This window comes from Toxorhynchites rutilus, chromosome 3 (genome assembly GCF_029784135.1).
Source record: "Toxorhynchites rutilus septentrionalis strain SRP chromosome 3, ASM2978413v1, whole genome shotgun sequence".
Classification (NCBI taxonomy): Eukaryota; Metazoa; Arthropoda; class Insecta; order Diptera; family Culicidae; genus Toxorhynchites; species Toxorhynchites rutilus.
In genome coordinates, this window is record NC_073746.1 from 252,082,836 (window position 1) to 252,106,043 (window position 23,208).

At 39.8% G+C, this 23,208-nt stretch overlaps 1 protein-coding gene across 5 annotated transcripts in view; it reads left to right on the forward strand.

Moving 5' to 3' along the window:
* The first annotated feature begins 2,390 nt into the window (after positions 1-2,390).
* Positions 2,391-23,208, forward strand: part of LOC129775999 (polyhomeotic-proximal chromatin protein-like) — a 35,794-nt gene continuing 14,976 nt past the window's right edge. Inside the window, exons 1-6 of one of the 5 annotated variants that reach the window (XM_055781343.1) lie at positions 2,391-2,455; positions 9,540-9,898; positions 9,959-12,178; positions 16,127-18,691; positions 18,755-18,880; positions 18,939-19,060. In XM_055781343.1, coding sequence (XP_055637318.1) covers positions 9,644-9,898; positions 9,959-12,178; positions 16,127-18,691; positions 18,755-18,880; positions 18,939-19,060 — 5,288 coding nt within the window. In that variant the 5' untranslated portion in view covers positions 2,391-2,455; positions 9,540-9,643. The other 4 variants (XM_055781347.1, XM_055781346.1, XM_055781345.1 and 1 more) reach the window with 4 other exon arrangements.

The following is a 23,208-nucleotide window of genomic DNA, read 5'->3' on the forward strand; positions in this document are numbered from 1 at the left end:
TCGAATCAGCATACCTAGAATCAGTTCTAAATATGGAGAAAATCAATGAAAATCATTGAATTATGTTATTTGAATGTTTAAATCCCGTAGTCCCGACCCTTATTCAACAATAAAAATATATAGACTATTTTTCTCGGCTAGTCGCGAATGATTTTGACTCCGAAGTTTGGAATCAAGAGATATGTTGGCATAAAAAATACAACCGAAATCAAAACAAAAGCCGAGACACAAAGCCCAGACAAAAACCAAACGAGCCGTCCGTCTCCGTCAATTATTCTTTTCTACAAATCCTGCTGGTCGTGTTCGTTGAACGTATGCTGACGGGTCGTTACGTTGCCGGTGTATGTGAATGTTTCCATAAGAAATGCATGGTAGAATAACTGACGTAACGTGACGTGACGGAACGTGGACGTGACGTGGATGTTGTATGTGAATCGCACTTAATACGTTTAGCTGGTTCCATCTGGATAGTGGACTTTTTGTTTAGAGAGTGTCAACAGGAAACGACAGCAACAAAATCGGAAAATTGATTTTTATAATGATTTATTTTTAAGATTTTTATAAAGATTTATAATGATTTTTATAAAAGTACCCTATTGATCCGCAGGGACCATTTTCCAGTGATCTTTTGGCATAATGGGCTGATCACCGTTGAAGAAAATTGTTGAATTTGAATCGTGCTTGCCAGGCTTTAATGCTCTGACTGAGCCAGTGATTTTCAGGCGTAAACAAAATCTAAACCACCGAAAAATCACAACTGAATGACGACATTAGAAAGAAATAATACAGATCAGGTTTAATTGCAAGGGCACATGTTAAGTGTTTCACGAATAAATGAGACTCGCTAAACTATGTTTTTTTTTCATACAACGTATATACATAACGTTTTGTTTTTTGTGTCCCGCGTTAGACCTTTGACCATCTGGTCACTTTATGTAAATTACTTACTGTATCATAAACACAATTCCAAGAAGAGCTTCGTTACGAGGAACGCTATCCTCATACGATTTATTCACCTATGAAAGAATTTGTTTTTTGTCTTACATTTTCAAAAAACCCATCCGTCCATACGAGTTCACGAAAGATGATGTGGAAGTGGTCTTCAAATTGAGAGCGAGGGCTGGATCGAGCACCGCACTGCACCAATGTTACGCATTTTTGATGTTACAGTATTCGCAGATTTACATTATTTGATGGTTTGCTTAAGGAATGAATAGAAAATTTACTACCAATAAAAATAAATCGACCGCGCTCAGTTTAAATGCGCCACCTCCAGAACACAGAATTCAGTGAAGAAGTTCAATACTGAGTACTCAGTACTGGGAATATTCTTGAAAATGCAGAACAGTAGGAACCTCCTATGTGGTCTTAATATTTGAAGCCACTTGGCCTGGGGTGACATTGCGCATTTCGAAACGAGTGATTTTTGTTCGTTTCGTCCATTTTTACATGCCTTTGACCAGCTTTGTTTACGAACCCAAAAATTTTACATTTCTCTACGAGACAAATTTTGCTCTAAATCTAGTACACCGAAAATATGAACTTGAAAAATACATAATACTGAAAACATTTCGATTTGAGTTCGAATTTTCTCGAAACGAGTTAGCGTAAGAACACACTGGACGGCTTCCCCGCGCGGATTTTGCAATGACAGACCGCCGCGGGGCCTCGATAATGGAATGTGAATGAGATAAAACACACAAGGCGGAGCGGGTACGGCCGGTTCTAAAGTCACTGTTGTAAGGTTCCTCATTCTCTGCGGTGGCTCGATGGAGATGATGCGCCGCAACGGTTTTGTGATAGTATTAGTGTTTATGCGGTGCACATGAAGCAAGGTAATAGTTAATGTACTATCGGTGAGCCAATACGTGAATATCACTCTGCGGTCATGTAGCTGCGGAATCTCGAATACTACCCAAATTATCGAGAAATGCAATATTTCAGACGTGTGCGATCAACTTCTTTCTCCCTCTCGCTCAGGTAAACATCCCTCTTCCGTTTTCCACCATTCTGTCTTTATATACCTCCCCTCTAATCCGCTTACTGTCCAAACAGTTGTACCTTGTACCATAGACTCGTCTTGCATCCGTCTATAAAAATATGATAATGGCCGCTAGTGAAGCCGTCGAAAGCCGCTGAATGTGTTTTTCATCGAGCTCCTGCTGCGACTTGTCATTGCGAGAATCGCGCGGGAGAGCCGTCTAGTGTGTTTCCACGCTTACTCGTTTCGAAATGCGCCAATGCCACCCCTGGTTTGACTTTTTCGATCACTGCATGCCTGCCTTATAAAAAGTTTTAATGAGAACCTTACAAAGTTAACTCGTCTGAAGCGCCATCTTCCTTTATTTCAAACGGCTGATCGGCGTCATTTTTGACAGCTAACTCGACAGCCTAGAAAGAAAATAACAGCAAATATACAATCTGTCTCGTTCTCGTCACACTCTTCGAGTGAAAAGTGAGTTGTTTTCGCTAAATTCAAATATTTCGCTATCATTAGGTTTAATTTCATGCCAAAAAGATGCACAAAGTGCCCTTGAATAGTGGCTGAAAGTACGTTGCATATTGAATGCTAGATTTGCACCGGTATGGGTGGTGAAAAGGTGAATTGAAAAGTGGAAAAAGTTGGTCGGGCTTCGTGACAGCAGCAGCAGTGTTTGAACGAACGTTTTCTTGCTACCTCTTGACGTACGTCCTCCCCTGTTTCTTCAGTGCTCTTTCACCATTCGTTCTACAGCCCGTGAAACGGCTGGTATGTGCAGTGTTTGCATCGTTAAAATCATCTCGTATTTACTTGTATGAAAATTTCGTCATTGACTAGTGCCGCTGAATCGGATGTTTTTGTTTTGATTTGGATTTTCCATTTTGTGTGGTGTATACGGATTGGATGTTTGATGTGAAGTACCAAAGGTTTGTTTACTAGTTGGAAAAAATATTGAGGAAACGTAATGAGCCTAAAATTTCGATGATTGAAATAATGTGGACAAATCGGATAAAGCGAATGAACTCGATGGCTCCCAAGTGCTTAAAAAATATTGAAATTATGTAGGGGAAATGGGGGAAATTTGGACCCCCTATGCAAATCGCCTAATATTTCCAAACCAATACGGTCTAAATAAAAAATGTCACATTGTATACTGAGCTACACTTGTTTTCCCTCAAACAATCATTATATGAAGCATCAAATTACCAAATATATTATAAATTAAAAGAGGTGATTTTTGGACATCAAAATTTTGATTTGGTCCATTGTGTGTTTCATCGAAAAAAACATACTTATGTTTATGTAAAGTATTTTTGGATAATATTACAATCAGTAACAGTGTTCTGGGATCGATACGAGGTGTCGGCCAGATCCCAGACCAGAAAAATTGGTTGAGATCATCTCGAATTCTGCACGGATCATTTCACCGTTGTTCGAGCATTTTCAAACAATTTCGATGCTTGGTCAAAGAAAATTCGTTCTTGATGGCCTGCATTACTCTTTCCAGCTCCTCCTTTCAACGTTGTCTGCCCATCCTATTTTTGTAATTCATCGGCATCTTGAATCAATTAGACCAAAGAAAAGAGTCAAACCTGTAGGATCAATTTACCCCATAGAAACGTGTCCATCCCAGCAAACATTAAATCGCATAACAAGCGTATATATAACATCATATGCCCTAAAATTTGGTTGGCATATAATGCGCCTAACTGGCATATGCATGCAAAAGTGGAGGCCATATACATACATGGCAAATGCTTACCGAATTTGTTTGGATGAATATGCAACTTTGACCGGCTATAATAGCGATTATGTTGAATTGGATTGCGATCTAATATGAATATATTCATGAATTGTCAAAGCACCAAATACGACTTTTGCCTAACTCATATACGATTTATTACAGACATAGAAAAAAAAACAAATGGCGCAAAATATTTTCGTGAAATGATTATTATAGCCTCACGAATCGCCATTTTTATATATGAGTATTTATGTTTGTAAAAATATTAATTGTTTGATTGACTTGTGTTGGGCGTGGAATATGAATGTTTAAAATGGCACAGATTGATGTTTGGTGAAAACTGCTCCGATGTGGGTTCGAACTCCGATCGTCTGGATTATCATCCAACAGCTATCTCGTGCGGCTATCTGAAATTTAATAAAACGGTTAAAACTTTTGAGTGCATCAGCATTTCATTGACATTTCAATATGATGTAATATGTTCTTTATTAGGATCCAATATGATTTACTGTTTCATGATTTTCTTCAGCATGCAACACGATTAACTACAGAACTGAATCGATTTAAATTATACGCTTATGCGACACACAAACTGCATCAGCGTAATATACGCATATGATGCGGATTAAATATATATTTATTATACCGAATTGCGACTTAATTTGATAATAGTATATTAAATCGAGTTTTTACATTTTATGCGATTTCAAATATACACGACACATATTTTGATTGATATTATATGCGATTATGATTTATTCGGATTTCTTGCAAGACTTGACACGTGCAAAATTATACGATTTATTGTTTGCTGGGATGTCACCCACACAACATGCAAAAATTAAAATGCAATTAATTTCATTTATTGTTATCAAACTTACATTTTCGCTGAATCAAATTGTTCCTCTTCTGTAGGCGAACAGAACTTTACTGCAAAATACACGAAAAGTTTGTTTAATCAGCGGGAAAAAAAACCTAAAACTACGATCGGAAAACTCGCATTTTTTGACAATCAAAGTGCTTGTTGTGTTTTTGCTACCGTTGCTACCTTCCACCTGTCGAATTTTACCAAAGTTTTTTTCACGTTGTGAACATATGGTTCAACAATAGATGGAGATGACATAAAAAAATCCAAGTTGAGCCGTACTTTTTAAGATAAAGGGGTGGTCCAAATCACCCCGTGTTACTCTAAATGTGGATGAATATTAAAAGAATGTTTGATACACAATATTTCGATTTTCGTACACCATGAATAAGAGCCAAACCTCTTGAAGGAAATCTTTTGTTGAGATTAATGTCGATGCACGAGGAAATTGAACAACTTGAATGGTGGGTTTTCCAACATTTTTAATGTTCTTTATTTTTTAAATGGTAACTTGAGTATAGCGCAAATTTGTAAATTCGTTTATACTTAAAATATGCTCTTATCTTATGATTCATGTTAAAATTACTCAAACATAGTAAGACCATTTCTATTCTACACTACCATGTTAGAAATTGTTACATAACTTTTGAAAAGACACTGTTTGGTTAATTATCGAACAAATCTGTAAGTAAGAACTGTTAGGTTCAGAATAGTTTAACGTTTACCGATTCAACTTTTAAATGAATACCTTTATCATATAAAAAATTACATACACAATAGAACTCCGATGATCCGCGAAAGTGGGCTCTACAGTAATTCTACAGAGCTTTCCGAAATTTGTCAGTAAAACTAGTTCTTCGAAAGATGAGAAAATTAGGTATCGGATATAATTGTGAAACATCTAAATTAGTAGATTTAAATCACATTTTGGAGTGATAAACTTAAAAGAGAAGGCTTTTCGAGGTGTTATGATTAATGTTATTCCAAAAAAATCAAAATAAACTTGATTGTTTCTGTCAACTAAATTAAAGCTAAACTCAAACTCTACAATATGTTCTTTGACACCCAATTTCTATCTTAAAACACACTAAGGACCGCAAAGAAATCTGTAAGATGTACGCCTGGGACCGTACGTTTTGGGGCAAACTTGTACGTTCGAATTCCACCAATGAGATCACTTCCTTCGATGTGGATAAGACGAAGGCGAGACATCGGTAGCCATCAAGTTTAATACGTTGGCTGTTGATGTAAATACTTAAATACACAAAGTAGGATACAATTTTTTCATCCAAAAAAACTCCAGAAAATATGATTTCTTCATCTTCATTCAGTTTTAATATCCATTTGAATCAGCCTCTTCAAAACAGAGTAATTTTTAAATACTCCAACACTAATAACGAAATTCGACTTTTTTCCTGTTATTAGCTGAAAGTGAACAACTGAATATAATTCATATAATATAAGTATAAAGAGCTATAAAACAACATGGAGCCAAATCTGGTATGTGAGGGTTTTTGGACAAGAGAAATGTTTCTATGATGGTATGACACTCTTCCCTTCTCTGGAATGGAGAGGGGGTTCCATAAAAATAATACATATATTCCAACTAAACATGACAATTGAAAATTTTCGGAAAACTCTGAAGAAAAATGGGAAAATTCGAAAAATTCAATTCGTATGTGTTATACAATTACATATTGACAAGCGTCCATTTGATGTTTGCGGTAACGAAATTGATCTTCGTTCGAAAGTGAAAATGGATTTTAATGTGATTAAACGCACTCCTATATCGTCTTCTATCTTATATCAATAAAAATGGGTCGCCGAATGTGTTGATAAGAGCAAAATTGTCCGATTTAGGGCTGTCTTCATTCTATTATATTTTCTGTATCAAACATTTATTCCATTGATATCATAATGTCGAGTTTTGGTATAAGTACCGAAATTTTATAGTAAAAAATAATTTTAAAGGGTAGATTAGAAAATCAATCAATGAACAGTTCTGAAATTGCACCGATGAACGTGCGCTTAGTAAGAAAACGGAAAAACGTAACACGTAACGAAAAATAAATTTTGAGCGGGACGAAGTCAGCTAGTGTATTATAAAAAATATCCCCGAAACTGTAACTGTAAAAAAATAACCATAAGCAACCGATTTGTTTATAGTTTGCAGTTTACAATTTTTCCACAAGTGCAATTCTTTCACAAGTGTGGATATGCGTGACAATCGTATTTAGCGAATAACTATACGAAAGTTAAACATTTGTATTCTACCTTTGCACGTATGAATCTAACGACGAATAGGCGAAATGAGGTTAAAATGAACAGGGTTGGTAAAATGAACCGGTGCTCAAATTCCGGTAATTCAACTAAAAACCAATCGATTCTTCTTGATCATCCTATTCTTAGAACATATGAAGCTATTTAAGACACCCTGTTATACATGAAACTATCAAATGTAGAAAAAAAAAAATAAAACAAATTTCTCTTACGGTAGCTATTCTGATGTAATTTTGCGCGCATCGTATTTAAGGAATCGATACTGAAAGTTTGCCTCAGCGAGATCCAATATTTATCTTCCAGCCAAATTTTCCCCTTCGTTTTTCTTCTTCATTTCTTTGTTCACTGAGACTTTAAATAATCCCCCTTCGTTGATCGCTGATAAGTTGCTCGTTATTGACGGCATGGGTAGGGAAGCTCCCAAATGAACAGAACAAATGTATGGGGAAATGGAAATGCTTCTAGTTTCCATTCATTTGAACCGTTTACACATCAGGGGATTGTAACATATAGCATAAAAACAAATCTTAGGGAATTTCCGATTCGTTTGGTATATAAATCGTCTAAATCCGTTCACGGCGAAAATAGTCATTAACTTAATTTTATTTCATAAAAACGTGACCTGTTTTCTGATTTGGCACCCTTAATGAAAGACGTAGTTCTACGTCAAAAATGTTATGGAGTGCCGAGATTCCGTCAATCCATCATGAAATGACTGAGCAATAAGCGTTTGAAATTGGACCTTTTTTCACCATCTGCTCGATTTTCAATTTGTACCCCAATATGTTCCCGAAAGACGTAATCCTATGTCAAAATATTTTTTTTCAAACTGTATATAATCGAAGCATATCCGACCTGTATTATGGTTACGTCAGACAACTGAAGAACTTTCTCTGAATATTTTTTCGACTTTCTTATTGCAAAGGTTTTATAAGATATGGCATGAGACGATTTACACAAGGTCGACCACGTTTTTAAATAGGCACCTTTGATCCACCCTGTTTCTAAAGTATTTGAGGAAATTATGCATATACGAAATGGCACCTAACGGTCTACTTTGTGATCTATAAATTGGTCATTTGACTAAAAGATGTATGCATGAAGTAGGTAGATGAGAACAACTTGATATACTTCACAATTCACTTTAAATCCGATGACCGATTTGGAGAACACGAGGAGATATTACTAGTAGGAGATCCCTTACATGTGCTACTTTAAACAGAACAACACCTATTTCACTAATTGGAGTGAAAAAAGTGCGAATAGGTCGAAACTTACAGAACATTTTCAAGAAGGAGATCTCAAAGGGAATTTACAAATTCTGAATGGAAACGAAGACTAATTTCAGTGTTCCCTTGTGTTTGATCGCAGCGCATGGGAAGAGAGCGGCCCTAAAACTCGTCTAGACACGTGTTTTATATCGATGAGTCTGAGAATTATATACATCCTGTCTGAAATCGGAGCTCAAAGCCTGGGAAACATCGATGATAGAAGCCAAGTGAAGGGCGATATCAACACCAAGGCTTGTCTGCAGATTTGAGTACCACTCTTCCATAATCTATGGCCGCCCCTCCGCCTCCCCTTTCCGTTTTATTTAATACGTCACACATCAAGTGATTTCACTAGCCTGCTGAGCGTCCTATGTCATTCAAGTACCCACGAGTGAGACTCGATGTTGTACGGGAAAGGGTTAATATTGGCGTCTGCTGACAACGACGATGGAGCCTGTCATTCGAGATCTAGTTGTCTGGCCACTAGGCCAGAATAATATACTCCAGGCATTGGTTCACGCAGACCTGAAGTTACCGCGCGTTCTCTGCTGATACGACGACGATTAGAAACAGTAGTGGTGAAAGTAAACCGCCTTGTAACACCAGCAGCGACCCGAATTGGGTCGAACAAGACACCGTTGTGCAAGATTTTGCACGCAAAGACCTCATACTGTGTTGATACTATGTTGATTAATTCATCCGTCAGTCCGTCATTCAGTCAGACCGACGACGAGCTGTATCGTTTCCCCTCCTGGTTATTTGTGGATGTTACAATGACCAATTCGTTCGTCCCAGGTGTGAAATGAACTATTCAAAGAACCATCCAAGACTTCCTACTGAGTTGATACTATGCTTTTTCGTAAACGATGAATACCAGTCCCTTTATCTCCTGGAATCCATTTATCTGCTCGATAATGATGCGCATCTATCTTCTCCTCGACCCGGTTGAGAATTACGCACAGCAGTTGTCGCATTCAGTCAGATCGACGACGGGCTGTATCGTTTCCCCTCCAGGTTCTTTGTGGATGTTACATGACCTAGGTGGTCAATTCGTTCGTCCCAGGTATGAAATGAACTATTCAAAGAACCATTCTCGCAGTAAAACCACGGACGGGTTCATAACAATTAAGGTCAATGTCAAACTAGACTGAACCAAAATGTGATATGACTCATGAGTCATCCGTCTTCAAATCTCGCTACAAGTTGAGTCACCCTATATTAGTACAACGTAAATGTAAATTTGCTCCAATTGCCATCCTCGAGAGTTTAACCGCTTAACATTAAAACGATATGATAAAATAAGGAAACCAAAAATAATATCTTCACAAAGGAATCAATTTGGGATATTTATTATTCTTCATACAAAGATTTATTAACACAAAGCTTTGCTTGTTCTAGGTCACCGATGTCAGGCCCGCAGTGAATACCATTTGGGAAGCAACAAAAGGGAAAATTTGGAGTCTTGTAGAATAAGTACAACAATTTGTTCAACTGCAGGGAGGATGAACCAACATCAGCTGACAGATCCAGTGCACCGCTATGAGTCGGACAAGCGCGCTTGGGAGGACGCTATTCGGGCCAACAATGGTGCCGATCCACTGGATATGTGGTTCAATTATATCTGCTGGTTGGAACAGCACAAGATTTTCGACAAAGATGGTGGATTTCGGAAAATTTTAGAGACGTGTTTGTCAAATTTCGAAAACTTCGAAAATTATAAACAGGATGGGCGGATGGTGAAACTCTGGATGAAATTTGTAAGTTATATCTACGTACAATAGCATGATTTGAAGAAAAATGTTACTTTTCCATTTTAGATCGATATGCAGGCCAACCCTTTGAATCTGTATCAATTTTTGTACAAGAAAAATGTAGGCACTCAATGCGCTTGCTTTTACATTGGTTGGGCACATTATTACGATGCAGCGAATGCTTTCAAGCAAGCGGAATCCATTTACAACCTTGGCATACAAGTAAAAGCCCAGCCAATGGAAGAACTTCAGGAAGCACAAAACAAATTTCGATTGTCTATAGCACAGCGGATGTTATACAACGATGCATCCTCCAAAAAACGATCAGCAAACACGTTGGTTGAGCAAAGACATCAGATAACTTCCCTCAGTCCACCACAGAAAAAGTTTAAAACGGATGCGGGAGATTATTACCAATCCCAGCCTCAGCAACAACATCAACAAAGACAGACTCAGACGCCTGTGCACACACATCAACAGCAGCCGCAGCAAACACAGCCGCAACCACAATCCCAAGTGCAGCCACAACAACAACAGCAACAACAGCAGCAGCAGCAATCACAGCCACAATTGCGACAACAACCGCCCCCTCAGCAGCTAAAACAACAAAACCTGCAACAACATCAGCAGCAAATACAACAGTCGCATGTACATTACAATCACGCTGGTTATTATCAACAGGCGCAGTCACATCAACCCGTTGTTGCCACCACTGCAGCGTCTTCCAGCTCTTCAATCAGTGCTGAGCAGTATTATCAGCAGGACAAACAGAGTGTGACGTTCTACCAGCACGCCCAACAACACTATCAAACACAGCATCCGATTCCTTCGCAAACTAACGTTCAATCTCACCACCATTCGATTCCGCCGCATAATCCACAGCGGATAAGCACAGCAAATCAAGCCCAACTATCGATTCCATTACAAAGTCAGAGCCTAACTCAGCAATCAAATACGCCGCAAAATCAAAATCAACCCCAGCATTCGATTCCATTACAAAACCAGAATCAATCGCAAAATTCACTTGCCCCGCAAAATCAAAATCATCCATCCCAGCATACGATTGCGCTCCAAAATCAAAGTAAATCGGTACATCTGGAAGTTCAGCATCCTCCAAGGCAACTTCATATTCCCCCACAGCGTCCAGCTCAATATACGCCAGTGCAAGTGCAACAAAATTCCGTTCCCACTGCTCACCACACAGTGCACCAGGAAATGGAAGCTAAAACCCCTACTTCTCAGCAACGTGTATTAGTTCAGCTTGCTTCTCCAGCACAACAATCACAGGCCTTAGTTCCCCCACAGGCCACAGATGCGATTCAATCAATTCAGCCGGTGCAACCTGTTCACAAGTCTGTTATCGTGGAAAATTACAGCCTAGAAAATGACAGTTTAATCGAGTGCAATTTGAACAATTCTGCATACGTTATATCATCTTCGTTGAACTATGTGTACGATGATGCCAATATGACCGGTTACTCCATCGAAGTGCAGAAGGAGGAAAAGATTGATCCGGTTGCTATTCGATTACCGGAGAACTACGCACGGGAGGCACGTTCGAACCATGAGCGATGGGATGTACCGCTTTGCCTAGAAGAACCTTACGATCCCAATCGCAGGTGCTGCTATCCGAAGGGAATTGTGTATCCTGACTTGCACACAGGAAAACCGACGATGGAGTTCTCCATCGAAGAGATACGAGCTAGGAAGTGGTATCGCCGAAAGGAGGAGCTCGAAGCACAGAAAATAGCTAAACAGCTGCAGATAGAGCAGGAAAAACAACGACAAGAACGGCATAGACAGTTGCAGCTGCAATATCAGCAGCAAGTTGCCCAACAGGTGACGTTTAGCCACCAACATCAGCAGCAGCAGCATCCGCAATCACAACCGCAACCGCATCAGCCACCAAATCAGCAACTGCACCCGCAACCGCCATCACAGCAACAGCAACAAATACAGCATCCGCAAACGCAACCTCAACCGCTACAGCATCCGCGCCAACAACAGCAACCGGTCCGGCAGCAACAGCAGCAGTATCCACAAACGCAACCGCAACCGCAACGGCAACCGCAGTCGCAACCGCAACCGCAATCGCAACAACAGCAGCATCCGCAAACGCAACCGCAACCGTGCCAGCAACAGCAAACGGTTCCGCAACAACAGCAGCAGTATCCGCAAACGCAACCGCAACGGCAACCGCAACAACAATCGCAACCGCAACGGCAACCGCAACCGCAACAGCAACTGCAGCAACATCAACAGCGAAATTATCAACAGCCAAATCAGGTGAGTGGATTGTAATAATATACCGTCGTTGGGGGTAAGAATGGGTCAAAAAAGCAAGTTTTGGTTTTTTTTGTTGAATAACTATCGTAAATGAGAGTAGAGCACTGGTTATGTAGATATGTTCTCTAATAATGAACTCACGAGTCTTCAGAAAATAATTAAATAGTATTGACTTTTCACTGAACTGCGATTTAATGAAAGTTGACTAAATCCTACCCTTAGTAGGGTTGACAATTGTTTAAAGTAAAGAATATTGTTTTTGAAATCAATTTTTCAATAAGTTCAAGATAATTTCACAACATTTCTTGAATGATAAAATAATCAGTTACAAAAATAGTGTGGATCCACCTAGAAATGCGAAGGAAATGGTTATGTATAAAAAAATTCCTTAATTCTACCGTCGACGATGTCTTTTGCCTTGATGCTGGTTCCTGGAGAGATATCAAAGTTCTTGTGCAGCCGTTGGTTTCTTGTGCAGCCATCAACAGCTATCATTCGTTTCGAATTGAGGAATTCGATTAAACTGCCGTTATTTTTTGCTGGTGAACTTGGAACATGTGAGATGCTATTTAGTAGCGGTTTCACAGTAATCGGATAAATGCCACATTTCTCGAATCCCGAAATCAAGTTGTTCTCTTGATTGTCTTCAAGGCAGGCTAGCGACTTCAGTAATACAGGTCGGACTTAATAGTTCGGAATTTTAGACTCGATTATCCGGAGTATTTCAGTTTTTTTTTATCAGAAATTCTGAATAATTTATTAATATACTTTATAAATATGATTATTTGAACGAAATTGAACGAAACACAACTTATTTCGATTATCCGCAGTAGGTTACGTTGAAAATTTCAAATTTAAATGATTTAATATTGCAACCTAATATGATAATTCAATGAAACATGGATGTAGCTAGGATGAGCAGGGTTCGTTTGGTATGTTTAAATCCGCTTATCTACAATGTATCATACATAATATGATTTTTTTTTGCAGCAAGGAAAAGGAAAACTTGTGGTAGGAGTGTTGAGATTGTTGCAAAGAATACAACATAAGTGATAAGCCTTTGAATCCGTTTGGATAGTCCTCTGATTTTTTGGATTCTCAAAACATATCTAATTAGCATCTTCATATGTCACATGGGCGAGTAATTCGTTTCAGGATAATTCAAACTCGAATCGAATTGATTTTAGTATTATGTACCTTTTTCGAGTTAATATTTTTAGTGTCCTAGATTTCGAGCAAAATTTGTCTCGAAGAGAAATGTAAAATTTTTAGGTTTGTGAACAAAGCAAACTTTACTGTTATTGCAAATATCAATGCCGAAAAAATTTAATTTGATATTTTATTAGAATCGTGATTAAAAGGAAAAGATCGCGAAATGTGTTTTGACGACAGCGACAGGGAAGAAGAGAGCACGCGATTTTGTCTTATATACGTTTCCGATATAAATGATAATAATTATTATTTTGTTTCAAGGTTTTGGCAGTATATCAGACTTAGTCGAGAAGCATTTAAAAATATTTCGGATACAACCGTATTCCATACAACTTCCAGAAGCACTGTTACTCCTGCAGCTTTGAAATTTCTGGCTTCTGGTCGTATCAAATTAGTGTAATGAAGGAGAAAACTTTTTACTTGGTATGGCTCAACCAACAGTTTCATCAGTGTTCAATGAAATGATGCCACTTCTCGAATTGGATACAACATCGTTTAATGAAACAAAGCGATATTTCTTCGACAAATTCGAGATACCCGGTGTATTGATGGCACCCGTTCTAAGGAAATGCAATTGAAATTTTCTTTGATGTAAGTTTTAATATTAAAATTAGCGTTTCACTAGCATTTTTCCATACGACGATCAATCATTTCTTGTCGAGACATTAGTTCTCGTTTCGAGTTAAAAAATGCTCGAACACAATATTACGTAACGTCGAACTTTGCTCGAAACTCTACTACTGCCTTATTCATTTCGCTCGTTTCGAGTTCGCTTCGAGATTCTTTTTTTTTGTTGGTGTTGCTGATCATCGGTTCCTTTTTGGCCAAGTAGCACCAAGCGCCGTCGAAAGATTTGATTGAAAAGGCGTAGATCCAAACCTTTCTTTCATCGCCCGAATGGTCGTTTGTGGGTTTTTTTACATCCCGGATGATTAGCGTGTCCGTACTTGCATCAGTGTTACTATTTGTTCCTCTTCCCGGTCGATCGGCCACGCTGCCGATCATCTGTAGTTCCGAATGACCAGCTAGTCCACACCACGGTTTACCTCATACTTTTAGGCAATGTTTCGTTGAGACGCTGGAAGTCAAGCACAATCAAATTTTGGACCTGTGTTGAGATTTGCTTTCCACCCATTTCCGCAAGCTGCCTCAATGTCAGAAACACGTCACTACGCACGAAAAGTTGACTAAACCACTAAACTAATAGCAAATTCGTTTTTAAAACTGAGTCAATGCCAAACTGACTCTGTAATAAAAAAACGTTTTCAGTTTCACGAATGCGGTGGTTTATTGGTGTGTAACACATGAAGTTCTGACACTCACTTAATCAATTGTCGATACATTTCCTGTTTGTTCCAGTTTACTATTATAATATAAAATCATCATTAGACACAGTTTTCGTTTCTGCGATATCGGAAAAAATCTCTTATTTCATCACATAAAATAAACATTCGATACGTAAATTTTCATTCATAATTTTGATTTTGAAAGCAGGTTTATTCCACCTGAATATCCATCATTATTTTCGCCTCCCAATGAAAGCACACAGGTTTTCCGTTTTCATAGTCTTTATTTTTAGATTTTCTAAAATAATACCCGGAACTTGACAGTTCAGTATAGTTGTATTGGTGAACCCGAGTGCGAACCCGTGAAACATCTTAGTGCGAAACTAACAGCTTTCGGGGCGAACCTAGTGCGACACTAGGTTGAAACTGAGTGAATAAAAAACGTTTTGACAGCAGTGCGGCACTGGGGTTTTTTTTTTTATCCCTTTTGTTTATTTTAGGCTCATTAGCATTTTAGCTGTAACAGAGCCGAATTTTAATCGTGTACATGTCACATATTTATCATATCTATAATTAGCACATTACACAGTTGCCATTTTTCGGCGTTAGAGTATTCCCTGCTATACCATTGCAAATGGTACATATTTACACAGTAGCCATTTAGGCGTAAGAGATTTCCTTCTGTTCTTCCCATTACCACAGTAAGACGGGACAGCGAAGACAGTTGATTGATCATTGTTGAGTTATTTATAGAACAGCAGCCCGATGTGTCTTGCAGAGCAGAGCAGTTGTATGGATGAATCGATCTTATTTCGACCGTGGATCGATCTCCATCGCTGATGATTGTTAGGTGGACGTAGCTATTCTGTAACAACACAAAGATGGTCAATGGGGGCCCTGAGTTTTGAACTCACGATCGATCGCTTACTAAGCGAACGCGCAACCAATGTGGCTACGGAGACCCGGCACTGGGGTTGAAACTGAACAAAAACGAATTCGCTATAAGATACGAAAATTATGCTTGTGTCAGATGTAAACAACCAGCTGGCAAAACCAAGGGTGCATCGATGAACAAAACACGGTAAAACAAATTTACGCAAGAGGATTCACTGAAATGGCAAAATAGTCTACTAATTACATACTTTTACGTAGTATTGACTGGAATACCGAAAAGATTGAAAAAACTTTTAATATGGGTACACCCCTTGATTTCAAACGGGGGTGGATTTTTTGTGCCCTTCACTGTATACTGATAGGTCAAGAATGGGAATCAGAACAGGTGCTGGAATACACGTAACCCGCAGAACTTAAAAAATATTTCGTTATTATTTGAGCAAACTTGTAGATCTGTAATGTGTGACAGAAAACAATTTGTCAATATTTAGACCACACGTTTCGAATCAATGTCCTACGTTCAGGTACAGGTGATATAATCATGATCTTCTTACAGTTCCACCATATCGTGTACCAACAACCACCGCAACACCAACCAGCTCATCAACATCAGCAGTCGGTGCCTCAAAGCCCGGTTCCTGCTTCCCCAGTCCAGACAGTTTCGCCGGTTCAGCCAGCAGGTCATTTCTATCAGGCGCAACAGCATCAAACTAATCAACATCAGCTGACAACACAAGCTGTACATATCCAATCTACAGCTCGATTAGCACAACAGTCTCCAGGTTTACCTTCGCAGTCACATCCTGTTCACCAGTCGCAACATCAAAACACATTATCAACTCAACAAACACAGCCCCCACCATCGGTTCTGCAACCACCTCAACGTCCACCGGTTCAACCATCTCGGCATCCGCAAATTCAGGCTGGACAACATCCTCCGCTCCTAAATCATTTTCCCCACTACCGTCAACCGTATCCTCATCAACCCCAATATCCTCCTGCCTCAAGTACTATACAGCAGCAGCAACAGCAGTCGACGACAAGACACGTTTCACCGGCTCAATCACATGTACCATATCCACAACATTCGCCCTATCAAACTAACCATTACGGAAACTACAGCCATCAAAGCTTCAACCAAAATCAGCCTGTACAAAATTCTGCGCCAGTGCAAACACAATCTCCTATCCGTTATGCGCCACAATCAGTTCAATTGGAAAGAAATCAACAATCACCCTCAGTTCAACAGCAACCTCCTCCAGCTGCTCATCATGAACGTCCTTCTCCAGTGCACCAACAACCTCTTTCTGTTCCACTGCCATCTTCTTCGGTTTCTCAGCAACCTCCTGCTTCCCAACCTCTCCCAGTCACATCACACCACCAATCACAACAAAATAATTCCTCACAAGTTAATATACGGTCACACACTCCCGCAAAAGCCCAAAGTCCAACAACGACGCCAGCTCCCATCCAAACTGTGGTACCAGAGCCGGTGAAATCTCAATCGAACACGATTGTTCATCCTGCAAACCCACAAACGATGACAAACAGTTCACCTATACAGCTAGTACAAAAAACTCCACAGCAACATGTGAAACCATCTCCCAAGCCCATCCAGCAACCTCCAGAGTCGATCCAGAAACCTGTCATTCAACCACCGCAGAAACCGATTCCGGCTTCTTCTAACCAGCAACAATCAGCCCGGACGTCTGCATCAGTCATCGCAACACCCACTGTTACTACTACTTCTACTTCTACTAGTGGCACTAGAAGCACTAGCAACAAATTCAGTAATTGCGACGATTTCGAAGAACAAATTGAAGCCTCCACGATACGATTCTCAACGTCGACAGAAAACGGCACCAGTAAAAGCAAAACCATTACCATTAAGTTTAAAAAGGAAAAAACAACGTATACCGCGTCCAGTCCTATTACCACACCCGCCAGTCAATCAGTTCCAAGTTCAGCAACGGCCGTTCCTAGTTCCAGTTATAGCTCCGGCGGGAGCGACCACACCAAAAAGTCTAAGAAAGTGCCTTCTGTAACGGCATCTTCCACTCCAGTGGTTGTGACTGGTAGCCATTCTTCACAGCGCTTGTTAAACACGACAAGTGCAACAAAGGAGAAAACAAAACCCAAAAGCAAGAAAGTCAAATCAAGCGGAAGTGGTAAAGCTTCAGCTAAGTACGATCCGGATGCGACTTTAGTCCCAACGAATCGCATCAATGATGCTAATTTGTTGCTTTCGCTTTCCGGAGAGAACGAGGATTCGTCCCATTCGTATGCCTCCTCTCCTGGCATAGGCAGGAAGAAAAAGAAGGGCAAATCTAAAGTTCGTTATATTGAGGATGAGGAGGAGGAGGAGGAGGAGGAAGAAGATTTCAACCGACAAGAGGACCAATATATTGAAACGGATGAGGAAGATTACGATGAAGATGAGGAAGATGATGACCTGGAAGAGAACGATTCGTCGTACCAGTCGAATTCGGAATTCAACACATCGATCAGTAACATTTCCTTTGCTGGTGATAATAGTAATGGTGCGTTCAATTTCGGTGGAAGTTCCTGTTCAACGCCGCTGAGGCACACTCTTACGTCCAGTGGAATCTCGAAAACGTCAACGCCCGTTGGATCATTTAGATATCTTAAGAAGCACGTATCGAATTTATCACTGTGCCAGAACGAGGACTCTATGAACTCGACAGTCGTGGAGAATAGCTACTTCCAAACGGAACACGACGAAGAAGCTAAGCGACGGAGGAAGGAAAAGGCTCTGGCGATAATTGATACACACATGACGAAACCATTTCTCGATCCGTTTAGCAGTGAGCTGTGTAAGGCGTTTCTCACTAAGATTGATTTTCCTTCAAGAGAGCATACCGACGATTACAAGCTTGTGAATAATAATCTTCCAAAACTGCTGAAATCGCAAATGGCTTCCCTTGGGGGAACAACGTATAATATAGAAAAGGAAGTCGGGAGAGGTTCGTACGGTTCGGTATTCCGGGCGGTTAACTCTCAAACAGGTGCGGTTGTTGCGATTAAATATCAGAAACCTGCAAACACTTGGGAGCTATATATTTGTACCGAAGTGAGGAAAAGGATTAAAAATCCCAATATTGTGAGTATTCGATTTAAGTAGTACGGTACAGTTTCCATAGTAAAAGATTACTTTTGTCTGTAGCTCCCAGGTTTTATGGATATTTGTTCAGCTGTGATTGCACCGAACGCAAGCGTTTTGGTGTCGGAGTTTTCCCAATATGGTTCTCTGCTAGATATAAACAATAAAATTCGTACAGCGACTACTAAGGTAGGTGAACAGACAATTCCACGAATATGAATCATTGATTACTGTTTTGTCTTTGTAGGTGATGCATGAATCGTTGGTTATGCATTTCAGTAGCCAGATTTTGTCAATAGTGGATTACCTGCATGGATGTAACATAATTCACGCGGATATTAAGCCAGACAACTTTTTACTGATGCAAATGTAAGTATAAGTTGCGCAATATGACATTGTAAACTGAAATTTATTAGGTGTACAAGTGTGACTTCACGTATATTTTTATAAGAAATGCATTCGTTTGAAACATCAAACTTACTGCTACATTGTTCAAATTATGCTCCGTCGGGCGCTACAACCTTGGCACAACCTTGAAACGATCTAGTTGTCAAGCCAATGTTTGGTTTCTTGATAAAGTAGGAAAGGCCGATGCCTTGGACTGGGGTATATGGCGGGATATAGAGGCTCGTTGGAAACATAAATCCCGCGAGGGTGGCTGTGACTGGTTGCTCGTCCAGTTAAAGGGTAATTCCTAATCGGTACACGTCTCGACGAAGTACAGGCACGAAGAACATCGAAATGCCTGCCTGGAAACGCCTGATCATGGCCTAGATGGAGCAATACTGCGAGCGTTTCGACGGAGAGAGCGTCAAGGAGGATGTTATCATCACCAAACCAGTGTATTCCCCACGAGAGTAGCTGTAACGGAGTGCGCGTCATGATGGATGGTACTACCTAATCGGCGCTCCGTTGGAAAGAGAAATCCTGCGAGGGTGGCTGTGACGGATTGCGCGACATTTTGGAGGGCAATTCCTAATCGGCACACGTCTCGACGGGTAAACGGAAGCTTGTCCAATGGATGAGCGTTGAAGAGAACCAACGAATTGTGAATAAGAATATCGAGCAAAAGGGTAGGAACAACGCTAGTCAGAGTTGGAAACTCGTGAAGTGCATGAGCACAGCCGCCCCCTAAAGTAGTCGCAAAGATGTGGTCCCAGGGGGAATGAGGCAACGAGTAGAGTGCTTGGTTTTAGTAGGTGAGACGCCTGAGATAACCCTTTCCAGATTAGGCTGGTATTCAGGTAATTCTTGCCACATTCACGAACATGTGGTCGTACGATGTCATACTGTGAAATGATCTTGTAATATTTATTCTCACGTTTCGATAGTTAGGCGTCGTGCACAAATTACGTAACGCGTGAAGGGGGGGGGGTCGAGGTTGCGTTACTGACTGTGTATTAGAGATAGGGAATTACGTTACGTAAGGGGAGAAGGGGATCCAAAATCCGGATTTTTAGCGTTACGTATTTTGTGCACGACGTCTTATTCATTCAGAGCTCTGATCAAACGTATTTAATGTAGTCGATACCATTCGCCAGTGGAAGTTTCTGATGGTAGGTGCTTCCGATTGCGTGTCTTGATTTTTTTTGATACCAAAATCGCTTAAACCACTTTTGACAAACGCTTCACGATGAAGTATATTCATCGTTAACTTCTATAAGCAGACGATGACTATGAGCGGCTTTTTTCATTGGAGTAAATGCAATACAATTCCCCGTAAATGGCATTTTTTCGGCACGCAATTCGACATTTTCGATGTGATAAAAAATTGGTTGTTTACACTTCAATCAAATGGACTGTACCACGTTCGGAAGCTGAAGTATCACCACCACATCTGTTGCCTCCGGATAGCGAGCCCTCCCAGCCTGTCGTCAACTGCCTGTCAAAAACAAAATCACAAACTTTGTCCTTCCGTGGAACATCAATGGGCTGTACAATACTCGGGGAGATTTGAAGATCCCTGACCGGAAGCTGTATCCGTCGATCAACGCGTTCCAAGATGTATCTCGAGTAACATCAAAGAATGTCCAGAATATCTTCAGAGGTGAATTTCTCCGACACATAGAGCTAAACTCCGTAATTCAACACTTAAAGAACCCTAAAATCATTAGGGGGACTTGAACATTCTCCATCGTAACTGGGGAATGTAAACACATCATCGCCGATTTCTTGGAGGTGCTCCTGATCCTTAAAGACGAAACGGACATCTTTCTTTCGAGGTACTACCAAAACAGCAAAGTTTGGCAGTCAGCCTAAAATGGGAACAAGGTCGACGATTTAGATCAGCGGTACTTGATCTTTTTCTCTCGCGGGCCACAAGCAAGGTGTCGCGGTATGCATACCGAGGCCCTGTAGTGTGATGTAGAATCTATTTACGCAATTTGTCTAATAAGCACGAAAATCAAAATAGTTTTAAAAAGAGGTAACACCAGATCTGCCCATGTTTGCATATGAGACGTAATCACCAACACCATTAACGTTGGAATAACGCGTTTTTGTTTTTTTGTCCTACAAGCATAACCATGAAAATTTCCAATGGAAGGGTCTGTCCAGTTGAAAGATATTATCGGCAAAAAGAGAGCCTAGGAGATTTCGCGGATTAAAACACATTTCTTCCATTTGGAAAACGCTTGCGTCTATTTATGCAATCAATCGTTTCAATAAGTATTTGTTCGTATAGCTAGACGTAACCACCAGGTTGCTTTGTCTGTAGTGTGGGCATTTACCTTTCCGATAATAGTAAAAATGTCTCCGTCGATAGTTTCAGTTGTTGTCGGATAAAATCAACTAGGTTTGGAAGAAATTCCATTTAGATAACTATCACATGAAGAAAAAAACTGAAAGATGTTTTAAAGCCTTCATTTAATTTCATTGACCAGCTTCAGCTTCAAAAACCACAAAAGGATTTCATAATTCAAAAAATTTTGGGTGTAATACTGATAGATAAACATGACTAATTTTTGCCAGATACTCAAATAGATTCAAATTTTAGGATTAGGTGTTTTATATTAGCAAATAAATAATTAAATATGAAATAAGCTTTAAAAAAATATCGATGGGTTTTATTGAACTTGGGTTAAGTATCAAAATATGAAGTTTCTTTATCTTCGACCGGATACCATTTAAACTGAAGAAGTATTGTTTATATAGATAACACATGATAAAATGGGCTGTTCATTTATGTAACTGATTATTATAAAATTAAGTTAATGAAACTGACTGGTTATTTAAAGTTACTTACACAAACAAAATGAGTAAATGTTGAGTACGTTGGATTATTCTAATTATGTCTAATTTAATGGGTGAAAATCCTAAGAACCAATATTATATATATATTACTACTGATTTGGTTGTTTCATTATCTGCTGGAAAAAATCAGAAATTTAAGTAGTTACAACATAAAAAACAAAATTTCTTCTCTTCTCTTTCTATTTCTTCTCTCGGCGTTTCATTGGTTTCTTATATTCTTCTACTAGGAAACGCTAAGTAATAACATACTATCATGAAAGGCATGTTTGGCATCTACAAAGAATGTGATTCACATGTAAATTCAGCTTCTAGCACATAATAGTGGTAATTGTTGATTTTCGAGCGATGTATTAAAGCTGTATGGAACTACGTCTGTTATGCGTACAAACAGTGATTTTTCGAAAACGTTTTTTTCAAAATTGCTCAAATGTTTTAGAACAAAAAATGCTTGTTTCCATGTTGAGCATACGTATTACATTGTGTAAAATGCGTAATTTTGACGTTTACGTCTGCTATACAAACATGGGCAAAGATGGCCCAATCAGAAAAGCCCAGTGGGCCGCATGCGGTCCGCGAGTCGCAGGTTGAGTGTAGCTGGTTTTGATGGCAATGATCATTATCCGATCTACATTTCACTTAACGCACTGCCACCGCAAATCATTCGCTGACGCTGTCGTTGAAGCGGAGGAAGTTCCTGCGTGCGATCAAGCGAATATCGATCGATGACTTGGGAACGGAAGTGGATACGAACAAATAGCAGCACATAAGGATGCGGTGACTGATCAGGAAATCGAAGCTGGACAGTTGAACTGGTTTTCTGGAATCCAAAAGTGAGAACCAATCCTCTGCCGACCTTTTAGGCCAGGTCAACGCACTAAATGAGAGGAGATCCTACAACTCCATTTTGCAAATGGATGACACTACTCTCAGCGAATATTTTGCGGGATTGTCCTTAATCTCTGGATCGGATCCCGAGTTCATCCTGCGACAGAGCGTTGATACTAGTTCCGTCAGGAGCTTCGTGATCCGATCTTCTGTACATCCAAAACCCTAGAGAGGATAGCGAATAGACTTCTGGTCACCTTTCTGTTCGGAAACTGGAAATTGGATTACCGGCATTTCGCCTTCCGTCCTGGTATGGGTACCAACTCATACTTTGCGAGGCCTATAATAGTACGTGGATCCCGCTATTTCTGAGAATGATAGCACATTGGGATGTAGACGGCAAGTTACTATACTTCATTAAGAACTTCGCCACATGTCGG